This window comes from Chinchilla lanigera, unplaced genomic scaffold, assembly GCF_000276665.1.
Source record: "Chinchilla lanigera isolate Chin_1 unplaced genomic scaffold, ChiLan1.0 scaffold00010, whole genome shotgun sequence".
In the NCBI taxonomy this organism is placed as follows: Eukaryota; Metazoa; Chordata; class Mammalia; order Rodentia; family Chinchillidae; genus Chinchilla; species Chinchilla lanigera.
In genome coordinates, this window is record NW_004955411.1 from 32527991 (window position 1) to 32542576 (window position 14586).

Here is a 14586-nt window from a genome sequence, read left to right on the forward strand (position 1 = left end):
AGTTAGGATTTTTTATAACTTCTGATTCATGTTTGGTAATTTGTATGAATCTAGGAATCTGTCCATTACTTTTGCATTTTCCATCTTATTAGAATATAAGTTTTTGAAGCAGGTATAGATGATCTTCTGGATTTCTGCAGGGTCCATTGTGACTTCACCCTTTTCATTCCTAATTGCTTGGATTTGAGCCTTTTCTTTCCTTGTTTCGATAAGATTGGCTAAGGGTTTGCCAATTTTACTTAATCTTTCAAAGAACCAACCCTCCAATTCATTAAATCTTGGTATTGTTTAGTCTCCAATGCATTAATTTCTTTCTGATCTTTATAATTTCTTCCCTCATATGAGCTTTTTGCTTAGTCTGTTCTTCTTCTTCTAGAAGTTAGAGGTTCAGCATTGTTTATTTGTGCTTGCTTTATTTTCCTGATACAGGTATTCACTGCTATAAATTTTCCTCTTAAGATTGCTTTCATTGTGTCCCATAAGTTCTGGTATGTTGTACTGTTGCTGTCATTTCATTGTAGAAACTGTCTAATTTCTTCTTTAATTTCATCTGTGACCCATTGATTGTTCAGGTGGGTGCTATTTAATTTTTATGTGTTTATGAAGTTCTTGTGGGTTCTTTTGCCATTGATTTTCAATTTCATTGCACTATGGTCTGATAATTTGCATGGGTAATTTCAATTCCTTTGCATTTACTTAAGCATGTTCTATGGGTTAGTATGTGGTCTATTTTGGAGAACACCTGTGTGCAGCTGAGAAGAACAGGTATTCTGATGTGGTAGGGTGGAACACTCTGTAGACATCCACTAAGTCCATTTGTTCAAAAGTTTGGTTCAGTTTTATAATTTCATGGTTGATTTTTTGTCTAGCTGATCTGTCTTTCTGTGACAGTGGGCTACTGAGATCCCCAAATACAGTTGTATTAGTGCTTATTTGACTTTTCATGCCTGTTAATATTTATTTTATATAGCTGGGTGCAATGATATTTGTTGCATATATATTTATGATTGTTTTCTCTTCCTCTTGGATTGTTCCCTTTACAAGGATGTAGTGACCCTCTTTATCTCTTAATCAGTCTCGCTTGAAATTCACTTTATCTGCAAATACAATATCTACCCCTACTTTTTTCTGAGCTCCTGTCACAGAGTATGGTTTTTCATGCTTTTACTTTAAGTTGATAGATTTCTTTTTGAATTAAATGTGTTTCTTGTATGCAGCATATTGTTGGATCATGCTTCTTGATCCATTCTGCCAGTGTGTGTATTTTGATTAGTGAATTGAGGTCACTGACATTGATGGTTACAACTGATATGTACTGACTTATCCTTGTCACGTTATTTTCCTGTTGTTGGCTCCCTGTTTTGGTTACTTTTTTCTCGTTGCTAAGCCAAAATACCTGACATCCAAAATTAAGGAAAGACATTTTTATTTAGCTCACAGTCTGTGGAGGTTTTAGCCTGGCATGGCAGAGGATACTTAGGTATCTTCAAAAGAAAATAAATAGAACTATACATGAGTGACCTATTGAATAATCATTAACTATTCCCAATGGTTGTTGTAGGAAACACATAATAATAAACATGCATCCATTTATGAAATAGGATAAGAACAATACAAACATTACAGAGTTATGGATAGATTAGTAGGAAAATATCAATGACTGCTGTAATACATGTTGGTATATTAGAAGTGGTTTCTCAGGAAGACAGAGATATGCAAGAAGGATCTAACAAGTAGTTACAGCCTAATGGTTGTCAAAAATCAAGTGAGCCGTCTGGGGCCAAAGCCATTTTTGGTAGCGTTTTCTCTCCAGCCTCCCATCACATTGGGACCCCACAACCAGTTAGTGTCCTTTCCCCAACTGTCAGCACAGGAATATTGCTGCAGACTTCTCTGGGGCTCAACCACAGCCTGTGCTATCAGGGGAAGAATGGCTTCCAGAGAGTCTCCACATGTATTGTGCAAGGTCCTCTTGGTTTACAGCTTCTGAGCGGCTCTCATGATCCCAGTCCACAGGACCTCTGACCCCTCGGGCTTAGTCTGCATTCTCATGTTCTCTGAGTCCTTGTTCAGCAGCTGCTCCTCTGCTGACTGTAGACCTTTCTGGTTCTCAATGGTGGGAGCAAGAGTGGCCCATTGTATAGCATGTATTCCCAGGGGTTTTTCCATGTTTGAATGATTCACACACGTCCTTAGGTGGGCATCTGCAGCCGGTGCATGGTGGGCCAGTTGTGTCACTGTTTCTCTGTGTCACGATAGTTCTCAATTGAGCAGTGGCAGCTGGCCTGAAGGCCGGCGGGCCATAGCACTCTCAGCCGCCTGGCTCCCCATGTGCCAGGGGCTCTCCCTCCGGGGGCTTACGAGGCGAGAAGTGAGCCAGCCAGAAGACAGGTGCTCCCCGCCCGTAGTTCCCCATGTGCCAGGGGCCCTCCCTCCAGGGGCCTACGAGGCAGGGTCTCCATCAGTTTTGAAAGATAGTTTTGAGTGATATATCAATCTGGGTTGAAGGTTAATTTCCTTTAGAGCTTAGAATACTTCACTCCAACCTCTCCTTGATTTGAGGCTTTGTGCTGAGAAATCAGCTGTGATTGTGATGGGCTTTCCTTTATAGGTGATTTGTTTCTTTTCTGTAACAGATTTTAAGATTCTCCTCTTGTGTTGAATTTCTGGAATCTTGACTATGATATGCCTGGCTGTAGATTTTTTTTTTTGGTTGTAGTAAATTGGAGTTCTATATGCCTCACTTATCATTCAGATGTCAAATTCTTTTTCTCTACTGGGGAAGTTTTCTGCCATGACATCTGTGAACAGGTTTTTTTTTTTTTTATGTCATTTATGCTATCTCCTACTCTTTCATTGACTCCAATTAATCAACTTTTTTTTTTTTTTTTTGGTACTGGGAATCAAACTCAGGACCTTGTGCTTGCTAGGCAGGCGCATGTGCCACTGAGTTGTATCTCCATCCCTGACTTCAATTAATCTTATGTTATTCTTCTTTGCATCATCCAGCAGCTGTTGTATTGATTTCTCATTGCTATTTTAAAGAAATCTTTCTTTTGATGGTTGCTAGCTGCAAGCCTGTCTTCTTTATCTGAAACCCTGTTCTTACATTGGCTTAATCTGCTATGAATACTTAAATAGAATTTTTCTTCTCCTGTATATCTGCTTGAATGTGCCTTATGAATTCCATTTCTTTCCTATGCTGAGCATTCATGGCTTCCATAATTTTCTTAAGCTCCTCTATTTTCTTGTGTGTATCTGCTCTAGAATCACTAAGCATGGTTTTCATTGTGGACATGATCTCTGCAGTTATCTGAGAGATTATTTCTGATTTGATTTTTTTCTAGAGCCTCATTCAGTTGCTTTGTTAGCACTTTGTGGGTAGTTTTTGGATTGTCTCACCTCATTGCCCCCTGGGTTTGCCTTTGGTGATGTCTGGGGTTGCAATTTATCTAAGTGTCTCCTCATTTTCCTTTTCTTTTTTTGTAGTTTAATTACTGGGGTGATGTTTGTAACAGGTGTTTAGAACAATCATGTCACTTTTGGCTATACTGGTAGCAATAAAAATAACATAAAACACAACCTAGAAACAGACAAAGTAAAGTAACCATTCATTTGCCACTTTTAACTGTATGAACTAGATTTGTGATTATATAACAAAATCTAAAACAATCCTGAAAATTGTATGCAATATCCAAGTCCTTAGTTTGTCAATTTTTCCCTTAGGGGTTAAAATTAAAATGGGTTAGGGAAAATATTGAGAAGTGGAAGAAGAGGAAGAGATCCGAAGGCTGGAGGACAAAGGGGGTTCATGCTAACTTTGGGAAACTGGTGTAGAAAGTTGGAGGGAGAGGAGGAAAACATAAAAAGAGGAACTGAATAGAAGCACAATCACAATGAGGGTAGACACCATGTTCACACTCATATAAGTTCAGACAATAAAGGAGAAAGAAAAGAGAGAGAGAAAGAAGCAAAACAACAATAAAAACAAGAGAGAGGAAAACAAAAACAACCAAACAGCAAGAACAAAAAAGTCCACGCCCAGGTTTGTCTCTGCTGTCACTGGTAAATAACATGTGGAGATAGTGCCCCGATCTGTGTTGATTTATCTCAAAAAGCCAGCAAGCCTGCACCCTCAGGAGGCTTGCGGCCATCCGTGCACTTTCTGTGGGCCTGAGCCCAGCTGGGAGCCACTAGATGGAGCCAGCAGCTGCTCTGAGTTCTGAGTTCTATCAGTCCCTCTCCAAAATGGTTCCTTGCCAATTGCTATCTTGCGAGGGACAGCTGAACCCTAGGCACTCACCAGCAGTTAGAGCAGTCTTTCTTGTCTGCCTGCACTGCTGAATCTCTCTGTGGAGGCCTCTGGGGTCGTCAGCTCTAGCTGTGTGTTGGCAGGTTTGGACCACTCCTCTCATGCAGTGTTTCCCATCTCAGGGAGAAGGCCATCGACCTCCTTCTTATTTGTTGAAGTTTCTCTTGTCACTCTCTCCATGGGCTTCAATTTGCACCTGGGTTACTTCCTGGGTCTGGGGGGACTCACCTCCCTTTTTCTCATCTTCCCCATGTTGCTATATTGCAGTGTTTGGATGGCAGCACTCGGAGAGGTTCTTTCTCTGTTGTTTAGCACTCCATCATCTTGCCCCTTCCTCCCAATACTTTTTTTTTTTTTTGATACAGGGTTTCAATACATAGTTCACTATGGCCTTGTCACTGTGCAAACCAGGCTGACCTTGAACTTGTTGTGATCCTCTTGCCTCAGTCTCCTGAGTTCTGGGATTACAGACATGCATCACTATGCCTGGTAAAAAACTATTTTCAAAAATAAAATTTTAAAAGAAATAAAAATAAAATACATATATTAAAATAAAAAATAGAATAAGGAACTTTTAAATACAGATGTTCATTTAATCATCTACCTGTTTAATGAATTTCAGATTTATGACCCACTACTTAGACTCAGGATCTATCTTTGTTTTTGTTTTTGTTTCTTGGTCTTTTTGAGACAGAGTTTTACTATGTAGTTCAAGCTGGCCTTGAATTCACTATGTAGCCCAGGCTGGCCTCAAACTCATGGCAATCCTCCTGTGTCAGCCTCCTGAGTGCTGGGATTACATGTGTGCACCACCTAGCCTGGCCCCATCTTTTTTTTTTTTTTGTACAGTTTTGTACATCTTATTTATAGAGCCTCAGTGTCTTTTCTTTTGTACAGTATACTTATTTACATAGTATTTTTTTGCTGATTGCACTGTACAATACAGTCTAGTTTTATATTGTTATACCTTATAGTACTGCATATAAGAGTTATGCAAAAAGCAAAATCATCAAGTTGGAGTTTCCTTTGGTCATTTCTTTGTTCTGAACATTGTAATGTATGTACTATATATAGTTCCTCATTTAGTGACCAATTCAATTAGTGACCTGGCCGGAACAGGAATTGGTTGTTAAATGAGAAATGTCTGTATTGATTATCTGGACAATGAAAAATAAAAGCAGAAGTACAATTCTTTTTTTTCTTTTATGCACTGTGGATTGAACCCACCACACATGACAGGCAAGTGCTCTACCACTGAATTGTACCCCCAGTCAATTTTTAAATTTTATTGTGAGACATGGTCTCATTGAGTTGCTTAGCCTGGCTTTAAACTTGCAACCCTCTTGGCTCAGCCTGCTGTAGCTGGGATTGTAGGCATGGATCACCACACCTGGCTTAGAATAATTACTCAATGCATATATGCATACTTTAGTCCATTTCTTTTTTCTTTTCCTTTTTTTTTTATTTTGGAAACAGGGTCTCCTTATGTAGTTTAGGCTGGCCTTAAACTTGTATGTAGCCCAAGCTGGCCCTGAACTCATGTGATCCTCCTGCCAACAGCTGGGATTATAGGCATGTACCACCATGCCTAGCTAGTCCATTTCTTAGCTATGTTTTTTCCTAAATTTATGTTATTGGCTTTTTCCTAAAGGTGTGTTTCTAAAAATATGATATTTAAAAATAAAATTGTCAGCAATATCTTTTGGTTCATTTTACAGTTAATTAATTTGAAATTATTGATATCTTCAATTAACTGTTCTTGGAAGGCCATAGTATTTCAAACTAGGAAAATGCTCTTTTATGAGTTCTGAGTTATCTGTTAAACTCAAAGCACATTTGCTCAAAGGAGAACATAATCAATTCTAATTTTTAAAATAATGAACAGTGTAAATATTCCAGCCCAAATATTTTCATAGGCACTATCTTTCCGCCTCTTTTAGAGTTTCTTTGACAAATATTTTCTAAGAGAAACACTGTCAAATAAATCAGTCCTATGATATTTTGGATTGTTCTGCCAAATTTAGGTGCTGCAGAATCCAGGCGTTCTTGATTTAATTTCCTTCCTCTGTGTGTGTGTATGTGAGTGTGCGTGCGTGCGTGTGTAATTTATTAAACATAAGGGCACAACCAAAAAATTCTTCCTTTAAGGATTGACTGATTGATTGATTGATTGAGTGATTCATTTGGGCCAGGGTCTTGCTATATAGTTTACGCGGATCTTGAACTTGCCTATGTAGCCCAGGCTGGCCTCCAACTCACGGTGATCCTTCTGCCTCAGCCTCCCAAGTGCTGAGATTACAGGTGTGTACCAGCAGGCCTGGCCAAGGTGTGATATTTAAAATCATGACTACAGATCTGAAAATTTTAATCTTGTATGTGATTTATTCAGTTACTTCCTTGGTTTGTAGGGAAATTTTCCAATGGAAGACTTTTTTCCCTAAAAGATTCATTTAGTGTTCTCTTTGTTGCACACTTAAGATTTCCAATTGATTTTACAGAAAATGTCATTACTCATTTGATGACTCATTTAGAACAATGCTCAATACCATTGTTGGACACAGACTGATTCATGATTTTCTAAGATCTGATTGATGTCACACAAACAACACACATGTTGCCATGTATTTTTGCACTCCACATTATCTACATCTCCCAAAACTTATGGTCAGGAACTTTGACTATAAAGATATGTGTAAATGTTGAGGCAGTCATAGCTGGTATTTGAGAGGAATGCTGATGCATGTTTGGATGGTATTATAAATTATATGTGTGCCACAAACAATTCTAGCTACTCCACAGATTTCTCAATGTAGTAAGGATATCGTTTTTACCACAATCTTGTGCTTCACCAAAATCTGTACTTGTCTAGTTATTACAAAGTAATAACTTCATCTTCAATACTGCACTTTTAAACAGAATTTCCAATCTCATTTGCAAAGGCTTTATACTTCCAAAAGCTTTACCTTGATCCCATTAATAGATGGAGAGAAAAAATTCAAACCAATTTTAGAATTAACTTAAGTGAGTTGATCATTTGAAGCATCTGATGACACTGAACTAAAACTCTAATTACATAATGGTTGCACAGTTCTGCTCATGGACCCAATAAGCACAAGAAGCACAGTTTCCTTTTTCCTTATGTGCACATAAGAACTTGCAGTTGGAAGTGATTGAAGTTAGCTTAGAAGAGTAGTTATGTATCCTTTTTTTTTTTTTTTTTGTCTTTTCGAGACAGCGTCTTGCTAGGCAGTTCAGGCTGGCCTCAAACTTGCATCAATCCTGCTTCAGCCTCCTGTGACTACAGAGGTGCACCACCACACCAGCTAAGGTAGTTACATATCTAAAGAAAAGCTGTTTCACAGAATGTTGTATATACCATATATACATGCTGCAGCTGCAGATGTTAAGTATTGTCCTCAGAGAATTTTCTTAGTTTAACTACTAAGTTTTGAAGCAGATCCTGATCCTTTTCCAGCAGCTTTAATTCTGTTTTCACGTGTTGGTCAGTCATATGACAATGGTCTCTACAGTGGTTAGCAAATGAAAACAAACATTTTGTGTAAGTTACACATTTCTTCTCAACTCTTTTGAGAAACAAAATGTCAGTAATTTTAAAAAAAATTTGAATTTTTTGGGCTTACTGCTGGCAAAAGCATTAACTGCAAAAACCGAAGTACTGTCAGCAAGAAAACTGTTACAGATTTACACAATACAAGCAAGTGTGCTTAGTCACTATTCGCTCTACAATAGAACTGACCAGTCCTGATTTATACATAGGCAGTATTTTACAGACTTCCAACCTATATTTCCTATTAAGTGTAGTTTTGTGACTCTTGCAGGCCATGCATGGGTAATGGTACAATTGATTTTTACAAGTGGGGCAGCAGTTTCAAATACTGTTTTCCCACCCCGATACAGAGAGGTGTTAGCTGTCTCTAGATGCTTGTGTGTGAGTGCACTCTGCTGTACCAGCATTGCCTGCACTCTGTTCTTGATTAGGTGTTGGTTACATTGTGGCTGAAGGGGCTGGGAAAGAGATGAGTTATTAATGGTTGTCTTTTAGATTTAATAACATCTTAAAATGAGAACTCTCCCTGCATAAGGGCCTCACAGTGCCATTAGAATATACTAGACAAAAACTCAGGCGGAGGCTAGAACAAAGTGGAAATCTGTTAAATCTATCCCCACTTATTCTAATGTAATTATTAGTAATACATCTCCATTAAAAAAATGAAAAATCCAGAACAACAGCCAAGTCACGTGGGACTCAGATCCAGCCAGCCTGTACTGAGCCTGCCCTTCACGAACGATGTGCCCTCAGCTGATTTCAAGGGAAGGAGACCTGCCCTTCTTTGCCTTTCCTCCTCCTTCCCCTTACTGAATGCAGTGAAGACGCGGTGGCCCATCCCAGGCCATGAAGTGAAAAATAAGGATGGCAGAACAGTAAGACCTAAGCGAACGTCACTTTATAATCAAGGTTAATCCTGCTATATAAAGAAGACTCACTCTCTTTTTCAGAAATCAGCTTGGAAAAATACATCAAGAATATTAAAATATTTAAGCTCTGTAAAGTACTTTTAGGTACTTTTTTTTTTTTACCCTTTCCTTTCCTTTATTTGTGGTGCTGGGAATTGTTCCCAGGGCTGCACAAATGCAAGTCAAGTGTTCTGACAGTGTTATATCTCCAGCCTCTAAGTATTTCTCTTAAATACATTAAATAATTTGGAATGGAGAAAACTGATATATAAAGATATTTCTTATGAATCTATTTGTGATAATAAAAAATATGAGGCAGAGTAAATGTTGGACGATGAGGAATTTAGTGTTTTTTTTTTTTTTTACTTTTTGAGACAAGCTCTCACTATGTAGTTCAGGCTGGCCTTGAACTCCCAGTGATCCTCCTGCCTCAGCCTCCTGAGTGCCAGGAACTTGTGAAATGACATAAAAATCTAAATATTATGGAGTCATTAAAAAAGTATATGAAAGCCAGGTACGGTGGTGCACGCCTGCAATCTCAGCACTTGGGAGGCTAAGGCGAAAAGCGCTGCAAGTTCGAGGCCAGCGTTGGCTACATTCTAAGTCCAAGGTCAGCCCAAACTGCGTAACAAGACTTTGTCTCAAAAGTCTCAGAAGAGAAGTGCATGAAAATGCTAATGTAGGGAAAAGCCCACATCACAATATGAAGTTGAAAAATAAGATGGGGTAAAACAAAACATAACAAAACAAAACTTTACGCACAATGAAGTTCTCACCTATGTTACAAAAAAACCCCTATTTATAAAGGTACAAATAAGGAACAACACAAACACTGAAGGAAGTACATCAAAATATTAACGAATGCACTGGCTAGTGAGGTTATAATATTTATTTATATATTTTTAATTCTGAATATTTAACACTATCCTATAATTAATAATTCTATCCACAGTGAGAAAAAAATAGAAATTAAATTCAAGATTCTTTTCTAGCATTTACCAATTTTACCTGCCATCATCATCCTCATCAGGGCTTTACTGAGCGGCTACGAAAGGGAAGTTGGGCAGGAGGTACACAGACCTAAACACTGTCCAGGCGCAAGCAAGCCCTGTCCCTTTTTACCTTGGTGTTCTGTAGCAGAGCTAGTCCATTGCAGGCATTTGCTAGAAGAAAGTCTCCACTCAGGATAGCTATCTTATTTCCAAACTGCATGTCCTTTAGGGGTCCATCGGAAGACTGCAACTCACTTAAATTTACTATCCCGCGATGCACAAGGAGAGCAGTGTGGATAAGTTCTGTGATCTCTGCCAAACTTCTCTGACTAAAATATAAAGAAAGACTTGTTTGAGTACCAAGCATATAATTTTATCACTAATGTCAGCCTTCAGTTTTCAACAATAAAATATTTCATAGATTCTTCCAGGGGAACTTCTCTTTTTAATGAATGAAGCTTTTAACAGATGCCCCTCTATTGAGTAGTTTCAGATTCTAAGCATATCCTGACACCTTTCTCTCTCAGTGTTTTCACTCATGATGCCCCACGTCTCTGGGATGTCCTAGAGAGGGGCTGGCCAGTGGACAGTTCCCCCGACGGCTCCATTTAGATATTTTGCTCTCTTGTATTCAAGATTTTTGAGACTCTTTGCTTGTATCTAATGTAATACCAACTTAAGTGGAAATATAATCTGTTCCAGTTACTAGTCCAAGTACTTTATGTATATTATCTCTTTTAATCCTAAATGTAAAATTATGGGATTCAAGAGATGATAAATAAAGTGAAGTCTCTTCCTTCAAGGACCTACTTTACAGAATAAGAGAAAATTATATTTCTATATATCTAATATAGTTATATATATAAGCTCTCTTTATATATATATATATATAAGCTCTCTATATACCTTTAGTAATATATATGCTACTATCTCTATACTATAATAAAAAATAAATAGGAAAGACCCTGAGGAACTTACAGCACAGTGTTGTGTCAGATGGGATTTCAGATGCTTGTTCCCTTTTTGTATTTTTTCTACAGTTCGTACATTTGTACAATGACAAAAGTATTAGTTTTAAAAGCATAAGAAATCCAATGACTAAAAATTTAAAGCCTTATAACAACCCTATAATGGGTATTAACCCCTTTTATAGGTGAGAAAATGGGCGTGCACAAGTAGAACGACTTTTCACAGACACACAGTCATGCAGAGTTGGAAAGCCACTGGCATTTAACATTATGAATGGCTGAACATAAGTCACGTCTCTTGATTTCCATGCTCCTGTGTAACCCTCTCCACATTAATGCTAGGCTTGGCCATGTGACTTGTGTCATCATATGACATAAGCAAAGCCTAGGCTTCTCTAAGGTGGCCACGGACAGAAGAACCATCCAGTCAGTTCACAGGATGCTAAGAAGTAAAGTGGTTGTTTCAGTCATTAAAATATAGAGTGGTCTGCCATGCTGCCAATCGATATGTGATGCAACAACTGGCATGTCTGGGGTGAGGCGCTACTGCAATGAAAGCCTCACTGTGTGCCAATGGCTTTGAGTCTGAATGGTGGGGGCTAGCGACAAAGGCAGAAGGATTGTTATTAGAGGACTGAAAAAGAGCACACTGTGTCATAAGATATATAACAACTGCAAAATCTGTTTCCTGTAGTAACTTGAAAGATATATTTCAATATTTGCAATCTATGACATCTAATAAATTTAGGCACATAGATTAGATTTCCAGGCAGAATGCCAACAATATCATTTGGCATTAGTTGCTGTTATGGCTTCATGCAGTCATAGGAGGGGCTTTTTGGGGGTGGCTGGATCTAGGGTGTGTGCTGCTGGGATCAAGGATGTGTGATTACTAAATTAGTCCACCAAGTGGTTAAGCATAGTGTTGGGTAGGATTAAGGGCACCCCACCCTGGGTATGGGTGCTACCAAGCCTAAGGGCTGGTAACCTGGATAAACTATAAGACACAGAAAGAGGGCTAGTATTCTTTGCTCGCTGCCTTCTTCCTACCCTGCTCTCCCACAGGGTGCTTCCCTGCTGTGATGCTCCTCTGCTGTAACACTTGCCTTGGAGGGTGCTATAGCAAAGGTGTCAACTATGGAGCGACACGTCTATGAACTGTAAGTCAAATAAACCCATCCTCCTTCAACTTTGTTTAGGTGTTGGGTATTTTGTCTCAGCAATGAGAAAAGTAACCAAGATATTATAAAGTAAAATTGAGAGATGAGTTTAAGAGAATTAGTTAGTTCACAAGCATAATGGGAGAAAAGAAGCAAAGATTTGTGTTATGGTTTGTATCTAGATGTCCCCCCAAAGCCTCATGCATCCATGGGGCAGGCTTCCAGAGTTTGTGATTGATTCATAGTCCAATGCTGGGATTATGGCTGTGGGTGCTACACCCACCCTGGGGTGGGTAGCCTGCACACAATATAAGGGAGGGAAAGAGGTTTGCTCTCGTGCTCCTCCCTTTTTGCTCTTATTGCTTTTGTTGTCTTCCACCACCATGAACTGTTGCCCCCTGCTATGCCACCCTGCCTTGGAGTCAGCTGATTATGGACTAAAACCTGCACAAGCTGTGAATTAAATAAACCTTTCCATCTTTAATTTGGGCATCAGGTATTTTGTGTCAGCCGCGAGAGAAAAGTAATTAAGAACTTAGTACCAGAGAAGTGGGGTCATTGCTGTGACTGTACCTGACTATACGATATGCCTCAAGAGCCTTTGGGAATGGCTTGTGGGAAGTTTGGACTTAATATTTGCCCTGCTGGATTTTGGACTTGCTTTGGCCCCTATCCTTTGTATCCCTGTTTGTACCTTTTGGAATGGTAATGCCTATCTTGTGGTGTTGAATGTTGGAAGTATTTAATTTTCTTTTCATTTGCACAGAGGCTCACAGCTAAGAGTTTGCCTTAGATCTAAGTGCAGACTTTTCAGCAATGCTGAAACTGTAAGGACTTTGGCAACTCTTACAGATGGACTAAAATGCATAAAGGGATGTGCATGAGTCTTTGTGGGGGACAGGGGCAGAATGTTATGGTTTGTGCTTGGATGTCCCACCAAAACCTCATGCAGTCATGGGGGTGGTACTTTACAGAGGTGGCTGAATCTAGAGTTTGTCATTAATTTTGTCTAGTTCTGTCTAATTCTGTCTAGCTGGGAATATGGATGTGAGTGCTACATCCATCCTAGGGCGGGTAGCCTACACATGATATAAGGGACAGAAAGAATCTTCTCTTTCACTCCTCCTTTTTGCTTTTGCTGTCTTCCACCACCATGAACTGTTGCCCTCTGCCATGCCAACCTGCCTTGGAGACAGCTGATTATGGACTGAAACCTCCACAAACTGTGAGCTAAACAAACCTTTCCTCCTTTAACTTCAGGTATCAGGTATTTTGGCTCAGCAATGAGAGAAAAGGAACGAAGACAATTTGCTGGGCTAAAAGTAAAGCTGTTTCACATTTCCAGTAACTCTAGAAAAAGATTTCCAAAGTAAAAAATGGTATTGGGAGAGAGATAAAAATCAAAGGGCCATAAGACCCTAAAGATCTAAAAATGAACATAGTGCCCAGTAGATCCCTCAGTTGGTCAAAAAAGCTCCTATGAATTTTAAGGGTATTGTCCCTCAGCAGCCTCATTCTCAGTAGAGAATTCAAGTAGAGACGTCTGTCTCAAAAAGAATCTGGGACATGGTTCATAGGGCATGGAGTGAATTTCAGTCAGACTCCTAGAAATCCTAAAAAGTTTTTAAGGAAGTTATATGAATTTGGGCTAAACATAACGGAGACAGCTTAAAATGAGGGGGAAATGCTTCTGGACTCCTGTCCCTGCTTACTATCCACAGAAGCAGGCTGAGACTGCCACAAAGCTGCACGCTTGAACCATTTTCCCCTGACAAGGAAGATAGCTCAGCAGAGACAGCAGCCACAGAATTGGGAAACCACTTCCAGCGAGAACTGGGCCATAATAAAAAAAAACTTTCTGTGAAAGCCAGGCATGGTGGCATACGTCTGTCATCCCAGTAGTTGGCAGGATGCGGCAGGAGGACTGCTGCGATTTCCAGGCCAGCCTGGGCTACAAAGTGAGTTCAAAGCCAGCCTATCCTGCATAGTGAAACTCTGTCTCAAAACGATCAAATCAAACCAAACCGAACCACTTTGTGCTCAGGGAATAGGTGGCTTTGGCAACATGTGCTCAGCTACATGACAAAATTGCTACGGACCTCTCATTTTTCTCTTTTGTAATGGAAGTGACAATTATGATTATCTGGTTCCAGAGTCACTGTTGTTTACTGGATATATGCTTGTAGTTTCCAGGTTTCTCAATCAAGAGGAGCTGTATCCATGGAGCCATGTCTACATGTGGACCTTGCACAGATCATGAGCTCATGGAAGTCATGAAATGAATGAGAAGGTGGAGTTGTGGGAGGCAGCATATTTTGCCTGTGCATAGAATGTACGGGGGTCAGACAGCAGACCATGGCAGACTGCTTAACCAGTGAGTTGCTTTGCCTGATATTCATGCTGTGTGTGATCTCCTCCTCCACCGACTCTGAGTGTGACTACGTGACCAGTTTTGTCAATGAGACACTGGCAAATGTGGGTCAAAAAGGCAAGTGCTTTTGCATTACTCTTAGAAGGCTGCCCTGAGACTGCATGTTAAGAAAACTGGCCTAGGTTTTCGGACCGGCAACTCACTCCCGGCCTCGTGGTTCCCCGGAAGGGGGGCTTCCGGCGCACAGGGAGCTGCGGGTGGGGAGCGCCAGCCTTCTGGCTGGCTAGCTTCCTGCCTGCTGGCTCCC

The 14586-nt window shown here is 39.8% G+C and overlaps 1 protein-coding gene across 1 annotated transcript in view; it reads right to left on the reverse strand.

Annotated features, from left to right (window-relative positions):
* The window catches only part of Pdss2 (prenyl (decaprenyl) diphosphate synthase, subunit 2), a 287734-nt gene that overhangs the window by 101387 nt on the left and 171761 nt on the right, over positions 1-14586 (reverse strand). The window contains exon 3 of the mRNA XM_005377839.2: positions 9911-10109. Coding sequence (XP_005377896.1) covers positions 9911-10109 — 199 coding nt within the window. The remainder of the gene's footprint in view (positions 1-9910; positions 10110-14586) is intronic.